Consider the following 27,049-nt stretch of genomic DNA (forward strand, 5'->3'; position numbering starts at 1 on the left):
ACCTATTCGAGTACTTTTTTGTGATTTTTTTACATTTTCCGCGTCCACTCACTGGCGATTCGTAAATGTTGCAAACAAGGGATTTCTTCTTAGGCCCCGGCAATAATAATATACTAGGTACTTAAATATAACAAACATATGACAACAAATAATTACATATAACAGCCGTTAATTTAATGATAACATAATCTCAAACCAATATTGAGACATTTGTGACGAACGAAAATAATAAAATAAATATAATCGGAAAACTTCGTGTCATTGTCGGTTTTATTCGCTTGATGCAATGGCGGGAGTACCTACTAACGTACGAACCCAACAATCGAATCCCGGCCCCTCCGATCAATCCCCCATCTAATTTAAACGGGATTAAAAAAAAACTCGAGTTGGTAGTCAATAGCACTCGTTCTAATCTTTAGGGCAGGGGGAAGGGAATTGTTAGTAATGTGGACTAATAATCCCATTGCTAGCAATGTACCATATCAGATCAACCTCCACGCGGTTCCCCCTGGAAACCATCGGGATACATTCCCTGTGAATTTGTCTCGTTGGGCTAACTGATCTGACTTCATGACATCCTATCATCCTCCACTGGTGCCCCGCCAGCGTAAACCGTTAGCGCAGGTGGGTGCACCACTCCATTATCATCCTTTAAAAAAAAAAAAAAAAAAATCTTTAGGGCAGGGAATTATGTTTCTAATAAAATTAGGTCCTGTATTTGATATTTTAGACTAAAGGAAGCAACATTTTCAAGTACTATCATTATTATTACATACTATAAAACAAAGTAGCAACGAACCGTGCGAAGCCGGGGCGACTAGCTAGTATAGTATAAAAATAATATGTTTCCACAAAGAGTAATTAGAAGTAGAATTTATTATTACTTTTTATAATAACTACCTTTCCCATATCATGATGTCCATAATGTCTGTCTGATATGAATAGGTAGGTCTGCACTAATTATCATTATTTTTATAAATTCAAGTGGTGAACAAAACAAACTTTATATACAAATTAACACATTAAGTATGAGCCATAGTTTTCATGTAAAGCCTTAAGTCACCTGCTTTTAGTACAAAAATGTACAATAAATTAGTAAATAATAAACAACTACATTTTCAAATATAATTAAGCACACAATACTAATTAATTATTTAACATTCTATACAAAAATACTCTATAATTACAGAGATTAACACAACTCTATATACAGCAACACAGACAAAAACAATATTATTTTTATTCTAATAAAATCTAACATTTTGAACTTTCTTTTTTGACATTATTATAATACATGTTTTGTCACCAAGAAAAATAAAGTTTAGCATTGCATGTAATCTAAAGTGTACATAATTTAGATTTTAATATATATAGATTTTAACATTAGAAAATTTAAATTGGTATCACATTTATACTAATTATATTGTGCTATATATTGCTTCTTTCTGTTAAAATATATATGAGGTGACATAATAGTGTATAAATTTTATATGAAAAGTAATTTAAGATTCTCTTGACTCGACTACCTGTGCCATGTCTTAGCATGGAGAAAAATATTTTTTAAAGATCAACTTTTTCAATTTTTATATACTAAATGATTCTCCACAACCACATGTTCCTTTTATATTTGGATTATTGAATACAAATTCTGCAGATAGTTTGTCCTGAACAAAATCCATTTCAGTGCCTGTAACAAATAAAATTCAATAAAAACAGTTTCTTATGTGATGAATATATAATAATGATGCACCAGTCAGCACTTTGCTGTGCTACAAACTGTTGGGCAAACACCAGTGGAGAATTGGAAAATTGGGATAGATATTGTGGGGTAACAATGATGCTGAACTAGTAGCCTCTTTTACTACCAATAGCCTCCACTCTATCAGTTAGTGAGTTAACTTTACAAGAAATAATAGCCTTATAAATCTTATAATAATTACTCGTAACTACTTACCTAATAGTGTTAGCTGAGCTTTCTTGTCTATTATAATAGTAATGCCATCTTGTTTCACCTCCTCATCTAACTTGTCTTTAGTTTTTGCATAATCTAATGTATAAGATAAGCCGTTACACCCCCTTTGTCGTACACCTACTTTTAATCCAACATAGCCTTTAGCTTCTTCCTTCGACATGATCTCTTTTACTTTATTTACGGCTGAAGGCGTGAGGACTAGGGCAGCCCTCATAGGGAGGACTCGCTTTTTTACAGCCCTCACTGTTGCACTTGCGATGGTTTTCGTTGCCATCTGCAATTAAATATAAAAGAAACCTACGTAAAACAATGTTGTGGTAATTACGACTCAAGTTCACAAACTGTTGATGTAATTTCTTTAAGTTATTATTATTAGAGAAATATATTTTTATTTCCTAATCATGAGTTTAGATTTATTACCTAAAAGATTATTATATTTTAAATATATTCGTAGATTTCATAACAAGAAAAGGAAATATTTAGAAATTTTCACTTTGACAATTTAGACATCGAACTTCAGATTTTTACATTCATATATAATCCCTGAAGTCAATGTCAAACTGTCAAAAACATGTGTGTTTTGGCCAGAGATCTGTCATTTGCGTTTATACGCTACGATTTATATTAATTTAATATTTTTTTTTGTAAAAGGCAAACATTTTCAGAAACTTATAATTATATATAACTATACGTATAAATACACTTTTAATTTCATATTAACAGCAAATTCATAAAAATCAATACTTTATTCTCTATCTAAGGCGTAAAAGACATAACGTGCGTGCTTGCTGCTAGACATGCAATATCTAAACGCTATATTTTCAAAAATGACACGTCTTCTATAGTGCCTGACTACTTGCGTCGTGTAATGATTTTCTTTATTAAAAATTAAAAATGGGCGGCCAAAAATTTGAATATGATGAAAGTGGATCTACTTTCTTTTATTTTGTTTTATCATTTCTGGCCCTAATATTGGTGCCCACTACTTTTTATTATTGGCCAAGGAAAAGGAAAGAAGGTAAATTTTGTCTCGTTTTCCTACAGAAAGTTGAATGTATCATGTTAGTGTTTATATTTCTGTATTAAATATCTTGTGCAAAAATGTAGTATACTATAGAAAAAAATATTTTTTTACTTAACCGCTCCCTTTTAGCGTATCGTATTTAGATACATATTGACGAATCACAGAGCGTCATTACTTAGCATTCCACTTTCCTAATTTGTCATACACTCTAGGTACGTGATAATAATATTAATTTGGTTTTTTAGATCCAGCGAAAAAAGCGGAATTATGCCAGTGTCCAAACTGTGTAAAGAAACAGCAAATTATAGAACAATCACAACCCTATAAGGGTGTAAAAAATTTCTTTATAAAGATAGCTATCGTGTTAGGATGGGTGCTACTTGGATTTTTAGCTTACAAAGTATCTCAGTTTGATTACGAGATGTCTAACTTTGATCCATATGAAATATTGGGGTTACCTCCAGGCGCAACACAAGCAGAAATTAAAAAATCATACCGCAAACAGTCATTAATACTTCATCCCGATAAGGAAACTGGTGATGAAAAAGCCTTTATGAAATTAACTAAAGCTTATCAGGTACAAAATATGTTTCACAATTCTAATTATTTATTCATTCAAAATATTTTTCTTTTCAAATTACAATATCATAGGAAGGGAAGGGATGTACATCCACATTTAAAATTTAAATATAAGATTATAATTATAATTTTACACTAATATTGTTACTATAATGTGATAAGCTTCATGCTATTTGGTCAACAAAATGTCAGTTAATATATCATTGATAGCTTTTACATAGATATATTGTAATTATTAAACTGTGCTATATACAGTATTATACTATTATATATATACTAATACATAGCTATACTTACTAATCACACAAATGTAAACATGCATCTATGTCTCTATTTGTTACCATTTCATGACTAAACACAGAAATTATAAAAAAATATTTATAAATCAAACACTGTATTTTATCTAAAAACACAGTCAAAAGGTATAGTATATAGCCAATGTTTTATAGTAGAATTATTAACTTTACTTCCAGGCTTTAACAGATGATGAGGCAAGGCGTAATTTTGAAAAGTATGGAAATCCTGATGGTCCAGGTGCTATGAGCTTTGGTATAGCCTTGCCTAGTTGGATAGTTGAGAAAGAAAATAGTGTTTGGGTGCTTGGTCTATATGCTCTAGTGTTTATGGTGGCCTTACCAACAGCTGTAAGTTTAAAAAACCTTTTACTATTGAAAATTGTTATGTTGTCATTCAATCTTTTTAAATAAAATTCATTAATGTCATATAGTGTCCTGTACTGTAACAAGTAACATATATATTTCTTTATACTATTTAATACTAATTATCTCGTATTCGTGAATATATGGTATTTGAATACAAATAATATCCACAGATATTATTTAGTATTTATATGGCTTGACTCGACTTTGTATCCTCACTCCCTCATTATACATTTCACCCTAGAGTCTATAAAACTCTAAAAAAAATCTTCTGTCTCTTATCATTACAAATATAAAAATTATGCTTAGTAGTAGGTACAATAATGAATCAAATAAAACAGATAATTTTTTTTAAGTAAATATCAAATAGTGTATATTTACTACTGAAATTAAAGGTATTATCAATCAAATAACATTGTAAGGGATAGCACGCTTTTACAATAACTTAATTGCTATTTTAATAGAGACTTTATATGTATATAGACAATTACTTGCCAGCTATATTACTGTTAGTATGTATTATTATGTAAAAATCTATATTATTTTGCAGGTTGGCACATGGTGGTATAGATCTATTCGGTTTTCAGGCGAGCAAGTTTTACTAGATACAACCCAGATGTATTTTTATTTTTGTCACAAAACACCATCTATGCCACTGAAGAGAGCTCTCATGATACTTGCTGCATCTTGTGAGTTTGATCGCAAACATAATTCTGAGGTTATTGAGAGAATAACTGATAATGAAGAAGTTCCAATGGTAATGCTCATTATATTTATAATATATTACTTACCACTAGTCTAAGTGAGGAAAGTTTTAGAATAATAATATAGTCCTAGAACCAGTTGTTGTTGTTCTGGACACATGTCATTGTACTTGACAATGGCACAGAGTAAAAGACAGTAACAAATTATACAAATAAGTGGGACTTTTCTAATTATAGATGTTACTACAACTACTAATTACGTTGACACATGTTGGCGGCAGTTACAGGTAGTTGACGGTTTTCGCTAAAAGTTATTGGATGATGTTAAATGGTTGATGATGATGATCATTGAAGGTTGGCAGGTGGTAACGTTGCGTGATTTATTTTTTATCACACCTGGCGTGTGATAATAGTAGTATAGATAAACCAGACTGTAAATCACAATGTTTTTTAAGAAATGCTGGAAATTTGAAATTTACTGCGAATTAATAAAAAAATATAGCATACCTAATAATATTTAGTTCCAGTATGCTGGTTATATCGTTATTTTCTAAATACATATATGTAATGAGTAAACAAAAAGACTATAAGTATATATATTTACAACATAAGGGTACTTTTACTGTTTTCAGAGATAATAAAAAAATCTTATATATTTATTGGAATTATAGTTGGACTATGTATAGTGGTTTTACTTTATACATACAGTGTATATACCCTCTCTTTAAACGGCCGAAATTTTCATCTGATATACATTCAGGAATTACTTTGCAGTTACTTCGCGAATTACCAAACCTAGGCGAGAAGAATAAAGAGCAGCCACTCTGCAGACCATACAGTATTAAGGCTCGTGCTCTTCTCCACGCTCACTTGTCCCGGATGAAGTTGCCGCCCAATACACTGGAGTGCGACCGACGATATGTGGTGTCCCGTTGCCCTGACCTCATCGTCGAGATGGTCAACTGCGTCAATCAGCTTATAGCTCTCGCATACGCCGGAAGAAGTTGGTTTCAATTTATTTTTTAATTTTACTCTGTTATTTTATAAAATAATTGCCTTACAAATAAAACAACTTACTGGGTTTTCAATGCAACATTTCCACACAACAAAATAAGTTCCAAATTTGACACTTATAAATTTAGCAAGTATGTTGTCATTTGGGTAGAATGAATTTCATCTTATATCTACATATATAGTAAATATACATACATCTTATATCTACATATATAGTAAATATATATGTAGATATATATATTGACAACATACTAAATTTATAAGTGTGTTATTTTGTTGTTGTGTTATGATAGATGTATATATATTAACAATTTAATATTCATCATTGCTGATTACAATGTGACATTACTATTAAAATGTTGACATAAATGTTAAATTTTAGTACCTCGACTACCAACAATTGAAACAATTGAAAATTGCATGAAACTGTCCCCAATGACAGTACAAGGACTATGGGAGTACAAGTCTCCCTTGCTGCAGTTACCATATATCACAGAAGACCATTTGAAACACTTCACAAATCGCAAGAAGCACATCAAATCATTACTCCAATTAGCTCAGTTGCCTGGTGAAGACAGAAGACAAGTACTGAGATTCCTTAATGATAAGCAATATGATGACCTAATGAAAGTTTTAGGCAACATGCCTTATATTCATTTTCAAGTAAACACAGAAGGTAATCCTATAATATTATAAATATTCAAATTGTTACATTAATGATATTATAACATTATACCAGAAAAAATTTTTATAGAGATTCTTTGTCTGATTAACTCCTATAGCAAATTTTTCGAGGTTGTGGAATTTCTGTGTATTAAGGTATAATATCTTAGCCCATTTGAATAAAAATATGTGTAGAGTTTAAAGAGCTACATAATAAATGTATACTGCAATGTAGTTTATGACTAGTTATATACCATCATTCATAAGATGAGCCTCATGCTTTTTTCTTGTTTATTTATGTAATTTAATATAATCAATTATCTTGAATAAATAATACCATTTATATATATAATATTATGTTTTAGTATGACAGTTTTTATATTTGATTGTAGTAATTGATGATGAAAATTCAACTGTGGTGACAGCCGGCGCGATTGTGACCGTTACTGTACTTCTACGTCGAACCAATATGAAAGAACTCTTTGGAGACACCACAATAAAAGAAAAAGGTATCAAGTAAGTAAAAGCATATTAATACATATTCTTACAATTTTTTATTTTTGAATAAGACAACAACATTTAATTGGTTTCCTAAATGTCGCATATTTTTAAATTATCGATAAATCTGTACCTATCAATTATTAGGTGATCTGGACAAATTAACAAATTGTGTATATACACATGATTTGTATTCAAAATGGAGTAGTCATGATGAACAGAGGTAATGCGAAAAATATAAGTATTAATCGTTTTGTCATTTTCAATGCTTACTTTTTTGTCAGAGAAGATGAAGAAGCTTCCGGTGAGAATGGAGAAAAAGGGGACAATGACAAAAACGATAAAACTGATAAAAAAGAAACATTCAAACGGCCCGTGTGGATGAAACAGACAAAGAAACACGCACCGCCCAAGAAAAGTAAAAAACCAGCGGCTAATAAACAACAGGCAAAACCAGCAGCAGTGAATTCAACGCCACCGCCGCCCAGTAGTGACGTCAAGAAACCTAAACAACCAAAGAAGAGAGAAGAAGAAGGTATTATTTGTTGACAATATAATTAGTGCTAATTATCATATTAATCTTTCACATCGTAATGTCGGCGTACAATGACAAAATTTACTAGATACCAATAAAAATTTCACAGGTAGTGTAATGTTGACACAGTTTCATAATCCTTACGGGACAACACCGCTCGATTTCTTATTGATCCCTACGACCCAATAACGGCAGCTAACCTACCTATGGGTCGACCCGTTCCGTCCCCACTACGCTATTATACGTTACGACACTATACTCGCCGACGAAGACTATAACCTCAACTACATTATCACCTCATCGGGCGTAATGCGTCCCCGGGTGCTCCACACCGGCGCCCCCGGTCGCTCTTCTTACGATAGCTAAACCAAGGTTCGAAAATCTAATGGTGCCCTCAGACTGAAGTCGCATCCGTCAGACAGGTGTTGGTCTTCAATCGGCCCATAATTTCGTTCGGTCACGATGCAGTCAACAGAGTAATTCGAAAAAAAAAGAAACAATTTCACAAACAATTATAGTGTTGTGATAAAGGAGTTTAATTGTTATTTTATGAATAGTTAAATTTACTAAATAATAATATGATGATGTTGATAGATTTCATCGTACTCTTGTCATAGGCATGGCACTGACTGTGGAGAGATCAGAGATTGTATTGATTACCTTACGCATCACTGATACATCAGAATTTCTGTTTTGTTGTTTCTTCCAAAATACACTACCAGCTGAACAATCACGATCAGTAATTTACATTTTATATGTATTACTTATTTTAGATGGTGAATATATCATGTGTGGTGTTGGAACAACGAATATTTTTCGGTTGTTTCTCATAAACAATAATTTTATTCCATATTTTTCATTATACCTATTGTGTAGAATGTTGATATCTTATCTATTCTTTAAAATTATATAGAGACAAATTACTTTTTCTTTACGTCAATTACTCCTAATTTTTTATAATCTATTTTAAGTACGATATTTAAAATCACTTCGTGATTTAATAATTCCTAACAAATATTTGGACATGTAAGTGTAGTAAGTAGTTTCACTATACTAAATTATATATTTTGTTCACAGGCGAAGAATCGGACGTCGGTAGTTCAGACGGTGAATCCGGATCACATAGTTCCGCGTCCGAAGATGAGTCCCGTGAGAAGTCGTCCGCCGCGGAAGATGATGACGACCAATGGGACAAGTTCCAAAAGCGACTGCAAAAACGCGAGCGGCTTGAGGGACGTTCCAAGAGTTCCCATCCAGTCCATTGTCCATACTTCCCACAGGTAACAATTAGAGATAATCTTATTTTACATTTCATACACTCTTCGTAATTTTTAATGACATTAATTTCATGTAGTGTTATGCAACCATTTTGTTTTATACCACAATGATGGCAAACGGGAATACTATGACGAATTATTGTAGTTTATGGATGTCTGAAATAGCCGGGGTGAGAAGCGCGTGTTACCGACCCATATAAAACTTTAATATACCGTTTTATAAAAACCCCATGCTGTAGTCTCTAAAATTTAAGCGAGTTGGTTTTTACAATCTGAGTGTGGTCTGGAGGATATTTCTCTAAAACCACACAGGTCGGCAATTTAATGAAGATATTAATTTAAAAATTCACCATGACTTAATACAGAATTTAATCGATATCTAACAATGTATAAAGCTGTACTTAAAATTAAAACAAACATATTAAAATAAACATATCTAACTCATAAACTAGAGTGGAATGGATTCCACGTTTGGTTGTTACTACTGAAGAAACTTGAACTACTATAAATTATTGAAATTGGTACGACATAATTTATGGATGGTCCCTATTAACAATGATGACTTCTTAACTTTCGTAAGCATTAATATATTCTTCTGATTGTACACAAGTCAATTTATATAGTTGTTCAATTATATGTATATGTTTATTAGCCCTTGAGCTCAGCACTAAACAATTAACACGAGTCAATAAGGAAAACGGTTCAATACCATTTTTGTTTATAAGGTTCAAATATATCAAGGATGGAAGTAGGTACTTGGAATATTCCGTATTTGTAAAGGTTATGGCATGGCTTTGTTGTCTGTCTGGATGTCACTTTTTACAATGATCAATTGAATTCTATTACTTTATGAAATTTAGATTCAGTTTTTGAAGAAGCTTATTCGTGTTTATTTCTTTGGTAACAGCTGTATATTTCAGTCTTTAATGTGTGATATAACATAAAATGCGAAACTAATATGAAAGATAAAGGTTGTCCATCAAGTCCATCAGGTGATAAATTTTTTGTAATTATTTCATTTTTATTAATTTAATTATTTCATTTTTCATATTTCAATCTCTAATGTGCGATAAACTACGAAAATAACAGTAAAGAGGGGTTAAAGAGGGTTGGAACACAGAAAATTAGTCCTTCGAGTGATATTTTTTTTAAATTATTCTACTGCCCGCATCGATCACGTAACAGATTCGGATCTGGTAAATTTCACAGACATTCGTTTTGTGAAAACTTCAGAAGATCTGCTCCCATCTCACAACATTATCGTTCTCGTAACATTTTATATTTTTATACCATCCGGTTTCAGCAGTGGATTGTTTGTTAATTAAACAAACGTATCCTACGTACCAAAAACGAACATTATAGTTAAATACATAATAATTGAATAAATGATTTTCGAACAGGAAAATAAATAACCTTACATTATATTTTTAGTTAATTTTCAGAACTTGACTTACAGAATATTATAAATTACTGTTGTTATGTAATCTAAACTAATGAATGCAAATGCATCTATCAGACCCTGACTCCTGAACCATTGGGAAGCTGATTCCCAAATTTAGGAACACAAATTCCCAAATTGACACATACCACATGAATTCTATGTACTCAACTTAGGTTAAGTTGAGACATTAGGAGTCATATGGTTCTCATTGGGTTTGTTATAATTTTCTTGACAATTTGTTATAATTTTCTTGACAATTAGCATCATTATTAGACCAGTTCTACGTAATTAATTATGCAGGGACGAAGAGGATTGTGAGTCATGTGGACTATTCACCCCTTTACTAGCAACAGGCTCACCTCCACTATTCCCCTATATATATATATATATAATATAGCCCCTGTAAACCATTGTGTTATTTTCGTGGTAAATTTGTCATGTTCATTTTATCATCGTCCATTGATGCCCAGTCAGTGTAAACGGTAAGCGTAGACGGGTGCACCATTCCATTACAATTATAATACATTAAAAAATATCATATAAATCAATTAAGTCTCGGCTTTTTTCCAATTCTATGCATTTGTTTATCACAATACGTATATACGATATTTTTTTGTATAATATAATATTGTTTTTCAAAATTCCAATCAGTATTGTTTCTTGTGATGATAAGATACAAATACGAATTAATGTAACATTTATTTATATCGTTTACGTAACATCAGCATTTAAATCGTGATGTCCTAATTTGTTAATGGGTTTCGTAGCATGGGGAATTATATACGATATATACGAACTTATGTTTTTTTTACATTACCTGAAAGCGTCATGTCGTGGCCTAGTGGTTTACTGCCCCGAATTATACCCAAAAGGTCGTAACTCTAAACCTGGCCGACACCATAAGAATACTTTGTGTGGCCATTAATATTTTTGACTAACTCTCCGGTGAAGCAAACACCGATAACAAAACTAAATAAATTAGTCGAAACAAGAGTCAGCGGTAAGCTCTCTTCCTGCCACGTTGAATTCAAATATATCAAGCGAAATGTTGGGAGTATAGCGTTGCGTTCACCACCATCGATTATTGACAATGCCTCTTTACTACCTCATGCAAGATAACGGTCGGGGTATATCTTTTACATTACTTAATGACTTAAAATATTACCCAAATATACCAAAATAATTATGAGTATTAAGATTTTAATGTCCTCTTTCTAGAAGCAATAAAATTACATTATACTAGCATTGTACACGTGACTTCGTCCGCGTGGAATTTAACATTAATTTTCTTAAATAAAAGTAGCTTCTAAAATAGAAGTTACTACTTATTACATTAGCTACCTGCCAAAAAAAGTCCCGTCGAAATCGGTACAGTAATTTCAGAGATTAACCGGTGTATGTACCGTATTTATATTCATATGCAAGTAGTAAAAAACGGTTATTTCAATATTAAAAACAGGCACTCCAATTTTATTTACATGTATTATATGTATAGATAATAGCTAGTGATAGTGACTCATGGTAGATTAAGAATATTGATGTGGAAATACGCGCCTGACCATGATTCACGTAATAATATTATATAGAGAGATATATGTACAGGATATATCCTATACATAGGGATTAATCATGGCTACGCAGACAACATTCAAGGCAGAAGCTAGTTTTCTATGGTCTGCAATCATCACATCAAAGATATTTTAATATAATTTAATACAAATCGTTAATTTATTATGTCCATGCAAAGACCATCGTGTAACCCGTTCGAAATACGATGTGTCTTGTCCAATTTGTAATTCGATGCACGTGACTCGGTTGTTATTGTTACTATTAATTATCATTGATTTGCTAGTTTTATAGCAACATCTGATTCGATTGTCTTATTTGATATATGTCACTATTCCCAGAAAGTAGTTGTTTGAGATGCATATCAGTTTAGGATTTCTTGTATGGATCGTTTGATAAACGCATTAGGAAGATGACAATTAAGACGTAAGAAGATTCCGTTGCTCGGTATGTAGAGGTGTGGATATAAATTAGTATAAGAATATGGAAACTAGCATATTTAAATTATATAACAGTAAGTTGGTATGACTGCTCTTAAATGATTATTATTTGAATATATTTTTTTTATTGGTAAATACGTTAAAAATATTATCCTGTTTTAGTTTAGTTGTTGTTATTAAAATAAATAATTATTTCCGCTTATAACGTTTTAATAAAACCACAGAGACGATAAATATATGATTGAAACAACTTCATTAGAACAAATATATCAAGAGAAGCATTGAAACTACTTTTAATACAATTAAATTTACCAGCCAAGTGACGTTAACAAGTATGGCAAATGTTTATTTTAAACAGTAACAGATATTAAGAAAACAGGAGATCTTAACTTGTATTCATACATTTATGAGTAATGCTATACAGGTAATGTATATCATTACTTTAATACATAAATGTATTAAAGGTCATCTATAAAAGACGTCACACCAATTTCGTTGTTTTTGAACCTACGTGTGACTTTGACAAGAACAGAGGAAGCCGTTCTTGCCGGAACAATTTCACACTTTGTCAACTGGATTCTCTCCATGTGACACAATTTATGGACGACCTCATGGTGATGGTTCTAAAATACTTTACCACATATTTTTCTTAATTTTCTTTGATTACTTTGTTCCTGTAACATTATATACATTTTCTGTACCAATAATATCGTGACAACATTCTGAAAATAACTTTGACTTGCATAAAATTACTCGTATTTAAATATTTAATTCAACTGTTAATATAATAGCCACTACTATATGCATTTTGTAAATAAGAATTTAGAAAGAAATAACTAAATAATAGTACCAATAGCAATGTCGTATGAATTTTTATAACATGTCTTTTATTAAAAAAACAATTCAAATTAGACGTAGTAACAATACAAATTAGTAGATTTGTCGAAATGTACAATATATATACTACATAATATATATACTAACTGACCCAGCAAACTTTGTTTTGCCCCTTAAAATAGATGGATAGGTAGGTCATCCTTATCATCAGGGGTATCTATAACAACCCGAGAGAGGTATGTAAATGTATATGAGAATACATTTACATACCTCTCTCGACATGTCGACTAGGTTGCGCTAACCGTGGTCACGAGCTGACTGAAAACCATTTCACTATATTAATAGTGTGTACTTAAAGCGAAACTTTCAATAAAAACCTACTAAATATACACCAAATATTGCATTTAATTCGGCCAAGCAATTTCATATAACAGACACTGACACGAGTTTAGGTTTAAGTAATCAATTTTCAATTTACGAATTTATAAATTGAGGTAAATCCTTAATACTATGTATTATTATTTTGATGGACTAAAATCTAGCCTGTTTAATAGGAGAAGCAGGAGTTCTGGTGGTGTTACATCTGCGACCGCAAGTCTCACACGCTGCTGACGGCGCCGGCGCACGTGACCGCGTTGGTTGACACCCACGAACTCCAACTGCGGTTCACGGCGCCCCGCTGGCCCGGTCTCTACACACTCGCCTGTTGTTTGCGATCAGGTAATTCACTCCACAATTCTTTTCTATTTTTATATATAAAAAAATAAATTTTGTTTTTGCTCACGACTTCATTAGCGTGTCATATGTAACGACGCAACGCCATGTATTCCTAATCTAAGCAGATCATATACTAAGGATACTACGCAACTGATGCACATACTCAAGTACAGTATAGAATACAGTACAGGAAAACACCTAGCTTATAAAACAACTATTTTGTCACCTAGATTCGTATATCGGCATGGATCAACAACAAGACATGAAGGTAGACGTGAAGGAGGCGGCCGCAGTGCCCGCTGAACATCCACAATGGGACCTCAGCGACTCTGATACAGACAACAATGATCAGGTCAGTAAAATATATTAATGAAGAAGGTAGAAAGATGCAGCAAAAGAGGAGTGGTCAATGTCCAAATTGACCACATACACACACGTTATGTACTGTTTAAGGGAAGGAATCACGATTATCTGAAATCAGCGGTTTGTATGAGTTATGAATGGGGTATAAGAAGAGTTGTATGAGTTGATAGTTGATGACCTACTGCCTTCTTGCCTACAGTTCCAACAGCAAAATATACACTAGATAATTTTAGCAAACCTAACGTGTAAATAATTACACAACACATTAAATGAATTATATAAAAGAAATTAGGAACATGCTCCATTCTAGTAGAGCATTATGATTCGGTGCACTTGATTTTCCGGTTATTGTTCAGCGAGGGTTTTAGGATAGAATTAGATAAGGAAACAATAATATTTTTGTTTATTATTATAGAATGCAACTGCAGTACTACAAAATGCAGTTTATCATATCTATAGATAGCTGTCTTAGTCTATTTATCTAAATATTTTTTTATGTATGAAATAAAATCCATATTATGAGCTGAACTAAATGATATACAGTCTCATGACGTGTAGTGCAATCATAAGATGGAATTTATATTTCGGAATACAATACGTGATTCTGAGCGTATATTGAAATGAACAGAAATATTAAATAATGATATAAAAGCATCAAAGCATCTAGAAACTTATCAGCGATTCCGTAATTAATTTACATTTTATAACTGTTTAGTCTTTATAGGATTCAATTCGTTGGAAAAAAGTGAATGTTATAATTTGAATAAAAACAATAAAACGATGATTTTATTGAACACACCGATTAGATATGACTGTTTCGTGTGGAGAATGTTTTAAAGATTATTATTATTTTAAAAAAATACAAATTAGTAGACCGCATCAATTTTGCCCATGCCCATCAAAAATCCACTCTACAAGTTATAGTAAAATTATTACAATAATAATAACCCCGGACATTAATATATGGAGTCATCCAGAAACAAACTAAGCAATGCCTATACTGTGAGTACTAAATGACTGTAGTAAAGTTGTAAAACAGTATATGTTGAATAAATATTTGATGGTGTGTTGGCAACGCCAGACAGAAACCAATATTATAAATAAAAAAGAGTTTCTCGACATATAATCATGAAGAAAAAAATATTTGCAGTGTATGTGTAGTTTTAATCATTATACTTACAAACTCGCGTATATCTAGACTAAATTGTTGCACCGCCCATCAATTTGTTATATTACACGCATCAATCTCCTCTTTACTTTTATCTATTTAGATAAGAGGAAAAATCAACAGGCTTGGTATTGAAACCTGTATTTTACTTGTTAGGGCCATAGGATCCCTTTTATTTAATTCACAATATACAACCTATACCTTAACATGTTTAAGTCGTTTCATTAGTTTCTCTATATTCAATAATACCTATATGTATTTATATCTATCGTAGTATAGAAATTTTAAATTCTGAACGGATTAAATTGAAATCTGGGACGCAGTAACCCCACGCGGTATATACACACATATAACATATAAATCAGCTGTAAAATAAAGACAATAGATTTGGCGAAATCACTACTTTTATAATTTTTCACATACCACACATCAACATTCTGTAATAACATTTTTTTAAATGTTTGATTGTATGGTGAACCCGAATGCGCTAGCGGTTCGCTGGCAGGGCACCAGTGATAAGATGAACATGAGGTAAGGTCACTTAGTCCATCATAACATGTTCACCAGAAAATTATCAGGATGGTTTCCAGGGGTAAACCGCGTGGAGCAACCTGACACGGTATACTTCTAGGAATTGTAATAATTTATTAAAAACAATAGTTTCCTATTACGTTATGAAGCAGGTAATTTTGATAGTATACGACATGACCCCCTAGTTCTCAGAAAAGGCAATATACATTTGGTTGGTACTTTTAATCAGATTAGCCGTCACATTGTTTACTATTCTATTTATATGAAATTTGAATAATTTATTTTGTGTGCAGGGAGGCAACGAGAGTGAATTCACGACAGACGACGAAGCTGAAGAGGATTAGCAAAGTAATTAAGTTATTTTTATAGAGTTTATTATGGGGTATATGCGGCATAAGTTGTTGTATTGTATGAGAGCGAATGAATATAAAATTTTATATTCTACTCTTGTTTATTATTTAATCATCCCTAAATTATATTTATTTCAAAATATATCCTCACTCTCTCCAGCGTTGTCAATTTGAAATGCATACCTACATTTGAATATGAAGAGAACTCTCGTGAAATCGAGATGTCTGGTAACAATGGGTTGATGAGGGTATCGTCCTCCGGAGGCTACGGCGGCTCCTGCGGCCGGGCCGGAGGGCGAGGGCGAGGGGGATGGGTGTGGGTGTGGGGAGGCCGCGAGGGCAGGTCCGGGCGGCGGGGCCGCGCGGCGCTGGCGCGGGCGGACCATCAACTATCGAGTCGCACTCGCGCGCCACAGCTCGCAACAGTTCCACGATCGAACGACCGACGCCCGCGCCCGGTGTCGTATTACCGCTCTAAAAATACCCTGTGAGCGCGATCGCCAATTTAGAAACGGTCGCGCGCCGTGTTTTGAACCAGTGATTAACAGTGCCAATTGAAGAATAATACCTGAACCCTCCAGTTTACCGACCATCGACGTAAGTATATCTGATAATTCGCTGGTAGTCCACTTTGTTTATGCTGTTACCGCATCGCGGTTTTAAAATAAACAACTGTTCTTGGAATCGATAGCGCTGTTGAGCGCTAAATTGGGAATATGTATAGATAGTTAAGGTTTAAGAAATTTGAGATGAATAATTTTATAATCTTTGTATTAAATATAATATAGAAATAAATAAGTACAATGTTAATTACAAATATTTGACCTTATCTATTTCAGTCGCTTGTTGGTAGTTGTTATCAATTGCCTAGTTATTTTCAGAAAAATATTGTTATGGTTTAAAAATTGAGTTGCATATATATATAAATATAAATAACTATTTACATCGATTGTATTATAAGCAATTAATTCAATACGAATGTGGGGTGGACAGATACTGATATGTCTGTAGAATTGAAGTATAAAATAATGTTGACTAAAACATTAAATACAAATTACAGCATTTTACTCGGTAAAATATGTTAAGGCCGACAACATAAGAAAGTAAACAAAATATAGGTTAGTTAAACAGGCAATCCACGTTTCCACAGATATATAAATTTTGCTACTATAATGTAGACTTAGGTAGGTACCTAACATTACAATTACTGTTATTAATCAGTGTTGACCCGGTTTAAAAATAAGTAAACATTAGCTTTAGCATATGTAGGTAGTATTCTAATGCTCACTTGTGTTCAATGAATGAATTGGAAGGCGAGGTACCACATTCTGATCTAGACATAAACTGAACCTGGTCTTGGAACTTGGTCAATTGCATAAGCGCCAATAGTCGGCCGGTTGTCGTGGCCAGTGAATCAGTTTGTATTTTGTAAAATTCATGTTGTTGGCAACAACAATCGCAGTACTAATTGGCAATTACACAGGAGAAATTTACGAGGAAAAAATTTCGGCCCTCGCGCTTTATAAAAATCGTGATCACGTTAAACCTTGAAGATTATTCTGCTTTTTTGTCGGTTGTTTAGACCAGGATATTGTACACGCCGATGTGGCTTACAAACCTATAGACGTTAGGTCCATGATACTGAATCATCATGACAAATTCTGTTTAACTGCTAACAATAACTACTTATTTCATTTTTGTTATTGTAGTTGTAGTTCTTAGTAAAACACTAAATTCCAACGCACAGCAAAAAGTAGTTTATCATAGTACGCAGTGAATTAGTTACTACTTACAATTAGATATTTTTATTCTATGGGTATATGAAATGTCGCTGGTATAAGAACCACATCTACTCTTGTGAGGTATTAGGTATTTATTAATTAAACGTTTACATCTTTTAAACCGGTTCTAATATAAAGGTAAAATAAGTAACGACTTATTATTTGTGATACACTCTAGCTAAGTAAGTAAATAGAAAATTGTATCTTAGTATTTTTGACTGTGGATGCTTATATGTATATTAATTGTATTCCGAGTAGGTTGTATATAAATACACGTATGTACAGGAGATGTAAGTAACGGATATTTTAATACCTTACGCTACCAACTACGCTGTCAAGTGATCAATTTCGAATGAGAAGTTCAAAATTTATATTCAGATTTTGACTTTGTTTCTTGGTGAAAATGCTTGGTTTTATAATTACAGGGATATACATAAAGGATTAGATAATTTTACTACGTCAGCTAGTGAAACTATGTATAAATCGTAGATATAAAAACGCCACTGTGGTATTTTCACATCTCAAATAATATATTTATTCATAAAACAAATGTTACGCATCGGAAAATAAAAAATTCAAAAGAGTTTTTATGTGTCGTACAGAAACTTATTGAAGAATTCATTTAATAATTTTCTTAATAAGTAGGTCTACCCGACTACAGTGCTATAATTATCCAATTTTATGGTGCAAAGAAGTAGATACATTGGATGTATATATTCTCTAGTTACGATTGGTGATATCCAGCGTCTTGCCCACGGGCGCAGGCGGCCGGGCGGGCGCGCGATGAATTGAACAGGCGACTGATAGCGGGCCGGTTAGACGAGTCCCCAAGAGTGCAACGGCCCAAACTGAAGGGAATTTTAAAACGTTCATACTTACAAGTCCTCTGATTTAATTTTATATTTCAGGCTCAGTAAACATTGATTTGCATTGAACTTTCTTTGCATAAAACATAAGTAACAACACATAGTTCTGTTTACTGCTTAATTCGTGAAAATACAGGAAAACAACATTACCTAAATTATTTCAAGTTAAAATAAATATATCGTTTAACAAAGGATAGGTATACCATACTTATAAGGATATATATAGAAGTTGCGTGTATATAATTAGGTATAATAAGGAAAAAGAATATGCAAATTTCAGTGAATCCTTGTTTTCATAAACATTGTAAACGTCAACACACATCGATGGTACAGGTATCTATCTGCCTTCAGCAGTAGCTATAAATAATTGATAATGCGTTTCCTTGTTCTTTCTATTGCGTATTTAAAAGTCAATTACAGTGCTCACTTGCTTCATTAAGGAATTTAATAGTGTCAAGTTTATTGAGATGAGTAGTCTAGAATAAAACGTATAGTAGTATTGGTACTTGCTCAGTGCATAGTGTAACAAAATATGTCCACCTAGTTATTTCGCTCTATAATTTATAATGGTACCTATAGTATGACCATCAACACAGTTACGATCACATACTCGTATACAATTATCTTAATTTGTTCAGTTTTGAATAGCTTAAATACATACAAACCACCTCTGAATCGGTGCAGTTAGTTGAACAAATATATAAAATAAAATGGTTCATATTAAAGAATTCCATAAATGCACTAAATATATGTCTACTTGCATAATTCGTTTTTAATGCTTATCAATTCCTTTTAAAATAATTTGTTTTAGTGTTCTGTAGACGCACGAAGGTATGTAGGTTAAATAAATCAGTGGTATACTTATTGAATATTAAGGTGGGATCTGATACTACTATAAATTTACGACATAAATATAACTTGCATTAGGCGTTTAATGTATACTCGTAGGTAACATAAAACCAATAGCAGCTGCAAGTTTTTCCTGAATGATAAGTTCCATGTGTATGATGAAATCATCAGTTCAAACTATAAACATTCTTGTGGCCCATTTTAACGTTAAACGTTTATCCAACTTTAAATTGTGTCGTTTCTTAATTTTCGTATATCTTTTCCGCAAGAAAAATAAGTATAAGAAATTAGATACATACCTATGTTCAATATACATATATTCAAGCATGTACAATATATAGGGGACATAACCTCAGTTCATGCTTATACATATATGTCTTCTTTATGTCCTATCTAACAAAATAAGTGACTAATAAGTAGCGAGTCACCAATGACCGTACTGCAATTTATTAGAACAACGGCTTAAATATGTTCTGCCAGCTGATCCCGCGACTTCAGTACCGGGCGCCATCTTATTCGAAGTAACAGTATATAACTTTTTGTTTTTTAACGGATAGGAATTGAAATAAAATAATTTTAGGTGAAGCTTAATAATAACACATTAGTGAAAACCGCACCCAAATAGATTAAGCCATTTCTGAGACAGACGCGAACAAACGCTCTGACGAACAGACAAAAATTCTAGCAATTCTTGTTTCTATTATGTTAAATAAAGGTCCGCAATAATCTCCTTCATATACAGACAGCGATCAGTTAATATTTTATTATAAACTAGCTAGCCGCTCCGACTCTGCACGTGTGTATTATACATAATAATAATAATATTTATTGACACCAATTTACGTAGTTACAGATAGTTATTCTTCTTATAAATTATTACGTTTTTGTTAAATACGCATCATACCGAGAATTTACCAGTAGTATCTATCCTATTCCGAGCCTGTATCATAGATACTATTTTCTTCCAGTCCTTCACATATAAACCTTCCTTTTGAATCACTATCTGTTGCTAAAAACTGTATTTGAATCCGTTGCTTAATTATTACGTAGAATATAATATATAGATAGTGTCTCCTACAGTTTTTTAATAGTCACAGGTAGTATTTTTTTTTATTATTTACCACTTTCGAACAGAATGTGGTAAATAATAAAAGTAAGTAAGTTTAGTAATTTCACATATTAACAAAGAGTGAAGTAAGTACATATACCAGCATATTACTATCACAATGTAAATGTAATTTATTTTATTTTATAAAAGTGGGGAGCGATTTGAATCTTCTACGATTCTACTTAAGTGTGCTGTGTCTCTATATAACCACAGATTAGAGAAATAGAACCAAAAAGAACCCTACTTTCATTCTATTCCTCTTTGTCTTTAAGAAATCGCCAAGAAAGCTATAGTACCTACCACTACCCCTGAAACGCGCGGGTCTCTGAAATTTAATTACGTAAAACTTTTGTTCTATAATTTATTTGTTTGTAGGATTAAAGACGAACAAAATCGTATAAAATGTACATTAATAAAATAAGTACTTCAATAAGTCCGTAATAAGGTAATCGTTTTAATAATTATCATGAAGAGATGTAATAACGAACTGATAAGCAAACTGACATGTGCGCAATACGCATGCATTGCACGTAGACAGATGTGCACATAAACAATATTATGTGGGTGGATATAATCTACCCATTTGTCATCATGTTATTACCGTATGTGTTCTAGCATTATTTCTTAGCATATACATCCAGTTACTTACTAAATTAATTGCATGTAATACTGAAACTGGTTCAAGAGATGTTATTTCAATGGAAGTAACTCTATAAAATGATTATTTTATTGACATGGCCAGTGCCATATAATACCATAATCATGACAATCACAGCTGATATAAATTTCTTAAATTCATTTCCGTTACGAATGTGAACTATGATTACAAGATATGATACGTACATGGATCCTCCATGTGTGTATTGTGATTTAATAAATTTGCATATACAAGTGTGTGTTATAAATAAATAATTAATTGTACATTATAGATACTATCTATCACTTTGTGATGTCAATACAATGTACACCTACAATTATTGTATAAATCTACTTCTGAAATTATTGTAACAATGCCTATTATTTATTTATAACGATAATGCAAAAAGACTTTACGTTGGTCAGCTTCCATATTATGTCTATGAGGTCAAGTATTTCTCAGATACCTCCTGTAGTTATATAACATTAAAAATTTGGAATAAATTTCACACAGTACAAAAATAATATAATTCTCTAGTTGTAGTTCTAGTAGAGAATGACTAAATAGGTACCTACTAACTCATACACTCTTTAATTTGATCTGAGTCAACACCAAAAACATCTTTGTTTTACCTTTAAATTCACACTTGATGATAAATCACTATAAATGTACAAAGTAGAGGTTACATCGACACAAATGAATTACAATTATGTTAATGGATGCATATTCAACCATTATGTATTATTATATTATGGTGCCTGGGTACATCTACTATTAGTAGATGTACGCTGACGGCGCACAGAGCACATTGGAGGTGTAAGTACAGATTATTTTTTTTTTTGTATATGATAATGAAATGTTGCACCCAACTGCGCTAACGGATTACGCTGGCGGGGCACCAGTGGAGGATGATAAGATGAGCATGAGGTCAGGTTAGTCAGCCCATCGTAATAAACTCACTAAGAATTTATCACGATGGTTTCCAGGGGGAACCGCGTGGAGGTCAACCTAACATGGTACATTGCTAGCAATGGGGTAAGTACTCCACATTACTAACAATCCCCTTTCCCCCCAGTACAGATTATTCAGACCATTGTGGTCAACTCACCAGAGACATTAACCTGAGATAGAATATTTCTAATATGCCCCGTACTAAAAATCAGAGGGAAAGGCCCTCTGATTTACATCTTAGTAATGGTGTAGATAAGATAATATATATGTAAATAATAATAAATTTGTGAGATAAGTTTCATCGAGTTTTGTCCATAATTCAATTTCGTGCTACAACCAAGGTCAAGAAATAGCTGGATGCTCCTCAGAGCATAACAAACAACAGTATTTCATTTTATCCGAATAGAACAAACTTGAAATATACTTCTTCTTCGTGTCATAAAAGAGATCGGCCATTACAGTGTTACTTTGAGTAGACATTTCCGCTTTTAGGTCTTTATCAGCCATATTTAGGCATGGATGACAGACAACATACTATTACAAGTTTTGTCAGAGTGCGTATTCTTGAAAAAAGATTCCGTACAAAGGTATAAATACTGTCATATCGAAATGACTTAATTTTGTATATGTTATTTTGTAAGTACCTATATTAAAGTAACTTTTTACAGACAATTGCCAAGACACGCTTCAATGTTTCATTTCAAATGCCATTCATAAAGATGTCAATATCAACATACTCGGATCAAGCGCATCCGTTCTCCGCAGTATAAGTACCTATTCAAAATTACCCAAAAAACTTGGATTTTTCCATTTTGATACTTCTGACGTATATATTACGACGAAATTTCGTCTGATTCTTGTTTAAATGTTTTCCTTTGAAATCGGGGAAAATGCCTATATAATACTATCCACTTTGCTCCAAAAACTGTAAGAAATAAAATACTACCCAAAAATGAGAAAATCATAACATATAACTAATGTTCTTTGACTCAAACGATCTTATGCTTAATATAAAAAAAACCTTTATTCTATAAATCAAAGTGAAATACACACATACATATATTTCGCGTGCTATTTAACATGCTTGTGTATGTACTGTGTATATATCATAAAATGTAGGTTTATCTACCCCGATGACCCATTTTTATGTTCGTCTGGTATAACTATTTACATTTTCAATACTATTAAGTTTTAGTTTCGAAGGAATCTTGGTTGGTGATAGACTGATGTTAATTGGTGGTTTGCCAAATTTCGGCTCTATCAATATGTATTGTATATAAGTAACACTTCATATATACATTGTACAGAGCCCAGGTTACACCTCTTTTTCGATGTAATAACATCCTTTGGAAACTCAATAGGGGGATTGTTTTTCAGTTCATACATTCTTTTGGATTTTCCCCTTTTTTCTATCCATTATTTTATCTATTTATAATATTTCACAGCGTTATATTTGAATTCTCTACGAATACAATATAAGACATGCTAAAGTATTCAGCGACATTTATTTTAATAATATACGTACTATCCTAGTAGTAGTAGGTCCTATATTACTTCTGATAAAACGTGTTCAGCGCGTAAAATATTTTTAGCTGCGCTTGCGCTTATTACATTGAACTTGCGTCTGCGTCAATGAACATTATTCAACTGTGTCGCAATGAACGAATAGCGAAGTCGGTAGATATATAGAGACAATGAAACGAAGAGACCCATGTAAAAAAAACCGGTAAATAGTGTAGGGAATGTGAAAATAATTTTACAAATCTGATCGGGTTAAGCGTTTCTTTAACTGTATCTAAAATCGTATTTAAAATCGTTAATATGAACATTGTCTGAATATTTATAGAGCTGAGACGGTAATTACGGAAATTAACCCAACAACAATAATATAGATAATATTTAATTTTATTTTGGGCAAGACAAGTCGCTCAGACTTGTCGAGCAAGTTTTTGTTTTTTGACCAATTCGAATACAATAAAGTACTATTCTATAATAAATAATTACTATATCAGATAATAACGAAGTTTCATATACTTTACTCGAAACTACATGAAGCATATTTTTTCTAGCGTTTCCTTCTGGACGGTTGTAAACTTTAAGATGTGTTTACTCTAATATGTACAGAATATGTCATATCTATCTTATCTGAATTTATTTGTATATCGAATATCGAAGCCTGTTAAAAATTTACGCTATCAGCAAAGCGCGCGCGGCGTCCGAGCGAGCGTCGCAATGGCGACCAGCCAACTCTTTCGCAACGGCTTTATATTTGTTCGCCAAGGTTCTTACATTGCATTTTGGGGGTTATTGACATAGAAAATTATTCAATGTGTTATCCAATATTTAGATAGAGCAATTTATATTTTGGAGTATCTTCACAGACCGAGGATGACAGTCGCGACGCGAGTCACGAGCAATGCCGCTGTCGTTAGAAAGTCCGTCAAGTGCCAAGTTTACGCCAGCACACGCGACGTCTCTCCGACACTACATTATCCGAAATAACACGAGGTTACCTAAATATAATGTAGTTAGACTAGGAAAATATTAATCAAAAACATCTGAGAAACTTGAATATTAAATTCAATATAATCGAAGGTTTCCGCCGTGAATGAGACAATATCAAACAAAAGACAGGTTGTCGACCTTTCGAAACGCGGAAGGTCAATATGTTTACGAAGGGTGGTTTAAATGCAAAACTTATGCCGACGATAAATAATAAATGAAAAAGGATGTCTTAGTTAATACGTGGGCTTGCAAATATTATTTACTGAGCTGTGTGAAATTCTTTTTAATCTACGGAAAAACTGAATAAATAACGTTTAACAATAACTGTTCGTCATCAACAAAGTTCCTAACTACCTAGGCATCCAGTTATTTTTGTATAAGTGGTTGAAGATTATTTATTTGTTACTGTCCAGTCATAAATAACTATCTTTAAAATATGACGAATATTTTCGTAGTGCATGGTCAGATTGTCTGTTAGCTTGTTTTCAATTATAAATAAAAGGTAAGTAGATATTATTTTATTTGCTAATTATTAAGAATCAGTGGTAAAAGTTAGTATGACATTGTTAGTCAGAATATTTTTTATACTTTCTATCGTAGGTATGCCTGTACGTAAAAATTTGTAAGTTGGTACTGTGCACCTACTTCCGCTTTTGTATAAAAACTATATATTTTAATTCAATAATTTGTTTAAATAAATACAGTTCACTGTATGCAATAAGGCAACAAATACTACTTATGTATTTAGCTACCCATATATTTAATATGTAGTTGTATTCACAGTGTAGGTAAGTTTGTATTTTTACACCTATCATAATCGTCATAAAGATACTGTTTTCTATACAAAATTATTACCTCTGTCTATCTAGATGTCGATAGATACCAACAGTTTGTTCACTACATTATCCAACGAAAAATCGCGACACACAACACGATAGTCGTACTCTTATTGTATTGAACGATGTAATGATAAGAAGCATTGTTTAAACTTATTTATCATTGGATTCCGTCTAGTTTTTACCATAAAAAATATTCAGGATAAGAACCAAATTACTGCGTTAGTAAAATATACTTTTAACTATGTTATATCTGTATTTACTATGATCTCGTACTCTACATCGTATTAGATTCGAAAGACAGGCAGGTGAATGAGTACCTATTGCTTGTTATAATAACTATGGTGAACATTGAACAACGGGTCAATTTAGATGGCGCCATATCGCCGATAGGCCGAATGCCACGATGCAGACGCCAGAGGTTGCAACATCAGCACAGTCTGGACTGGATTATGGCATGCAGCCGCTTGTCTCGCATCATATGTATGTTACATATGATGCGAGACAAGCAATTGGTATGTGTGTGTATATAGTGTTACTTGTAATGTGACAAATAAACAAACTTGCATTTATAAATATTTATTAGCAACGATAGGCATATGGGGGTACTAATATTATAAACTCAAGTTCTGCCCCGGATTGTAGGATGTATATATATTGTAGGTTTACTCAGTTATAAGATGATTTCTACAGATGGAAAATATTTTAGTAGGTTTTATTATCAAATATAGGAAATGTTTGGTTTAAAAGTCTTTATAACATTAGTATATAAAAAAAAAGATTTATAATCACACGATTTAATTCATAAATACCTCAGTTTAAGTAAAACAATATATAGGTAATTAAATACATCTTTAGGTACAATTGGAAAAAGTAGTAGGCAAACAAAGTATGAAATTTTTTATGCTAACTTATAGAAATGATTACTTGACTATGTATAAGAAAGAAAAACAGCTCCAAAAGGCTCCAAGATGGGTTTGCAAATTTCGACCACATTGTAGGTATATATTGAATGAAGAAAGTCGTATGTGTATGGCTTCATTAATGTTATTGAGTTTCGGATTACCCTTTAGGTTACCCTTTCTTAATACATTTCGTCATTCAGTGGCTTCTTCATCTACAATTAACAAAAATTACATATACAAAGGAATAAAAAAATTAACCACAACAAAAGAAAC

At 32.4% G+C, this 27,049-nt stretch overlaps 3 protein-coding genes across 8 annotated transcripts in view; 2 read left to right on the forward strand and 1 right to left on the reverse strand.

The window, feature by feature from the left end:
• Positions 1-676: 676 nt before the first annotated feature.
• LOC131843686 (iron-sulfur cluster assembly 1 homolog, mitochondrial) lies at positions 677-16,670 on the reverse strand. Of its 3 annotated transcripts, none has more exons than XM_059192378.1 (3): positions 16,526-16,670; positions 1,955-2,246; positions 677-1,687 (listed from the first exon to the last, which is right to left on the reverse strand). In XM_059192378.1, the coding sequence occupies exons 2-3, from the start codon at positions 2,244-2,246 to the stop codon at positions 1,584-1,586; spliced, it is 396 nt and encodes a 131-aa protein (XP_059048361.1). In that variant the 5' UTR covers positions 16,526-16,670; the 3' UTR covers positions 677-1,583. The 3 variants fall into 3 exon arrangements, with proteins under 3 accessions (XP_059048361.1, XP_059048362.1, XP_059048360.1); XM_059192379.1 differs by having other exon boundaries at positions 16,522-16,670; XM_059192377.1 differs by lacking the exon at positions 16,526-16,670 and adding an exon at positions 2,393-2,492.
• On the forward strand, positions 2,781-16,409 carry LOC131843685 (translocation protein SEC63 homolog). The gene is made up of 12 exons (XM_059192376.1): positions 2,781-2,990; positions 3,242-3,573; positions 4,049-4,219; positions 4,785-4,991; positions 5,713-5,941; positions 6,335-6,628; positions 7,008-7,131; positions 7,398-7,648; positions 8,726-8,928; positions 13,764-13,929; positions 14,157-14,278; positions 16,282-16,409. The coding sequence occupies exons 1-12, from the start codon at positions 2,867-2,869 to the stop codon at positions 16,330-16,332; spliced, it is 2,274 nt and encodes a 757-aa protein (XP_059048359.1). The 5' UTR covers positions 2,781-2,866; the 3' UTR covers positions 16,333-16,409.
• Positions 16,671-16,729: 59 nt separating the features above from the next.
• Positions 16,730-27,049, forward strand: part of LOC131843684 (PDZ and LIM domain protein Zasp) — a 44,572-nt gene continuing 34,252 nt past the window's right edge. The window contains exon 1 of one of the 4 annotated variants that reach the window (XM_059192372.1): positions 16,730-16,935. The gene's annotated coding sequence lies outside the window, so the exon portion shown is untranslated. The remainder of the gene's footprint in view (positions 16,936-27,049) is intronic. The other 3 variants (XM_059192373.1, XM_059192374.1, XM_059192375.1) reach the window with 3 other exon arrangements.

This window comes from Achroia grisella, unplaced genomic scaffold (assembly GCF_030625045.1).
Source record: "Achroia grisella isolate CSIRO2021 unplaced genomic scaffold, CSIRO_AGI_Agris_v1 utg327, whole genome shotgun sequence".
In the NCBI taxonomy this organism is placed as follows: Eukaryota; Metazoa; Arthropoda; class Insecta; order Lepidoptera; family Pyralidae; genus Achroia; species Achroia grisella.

Excerpts from the sequence above, each read along its gene's own strand:
- LOC131843686 (XM_059192378.1), bottom strand. The coding sequence starts at position 2,246 with ATGGCAACGAAAACCATCGCAAGTGCAACAGTGAGGGCTGTAAAAAAG. Across the intron at positions 1,688-1,954 it reads AGCTCAGCTAACACTATTAG|GCACTGAAATGGATTTTGTT; the intron begins GTAAGTAGTTAC and ends TATTTGTTACAG.
- LOC131843685 (XM_059192376.1), top strand. The coding sequence starts at position 2,867 with ATGGGCGGCCAAAAATTTGAATATGATGAAAGTGGATCTACTTTCTTT. Across the intron at positions 4,992-5,712 it reads ATAATGAAGAAGTTCCAATG|TTACTTCGCGAATTACCAAA; the intron begins GTAATGCTCATT and ends ATTACTTTGCAG. Across the intron at positions 13,930-14,156 it reads CGCCTGTTGTTTGCGATCAG|ATTCGTATATCGGCATGGAT; the intron begins GTAATTCACTCC and ends TTTGTCACCTAG.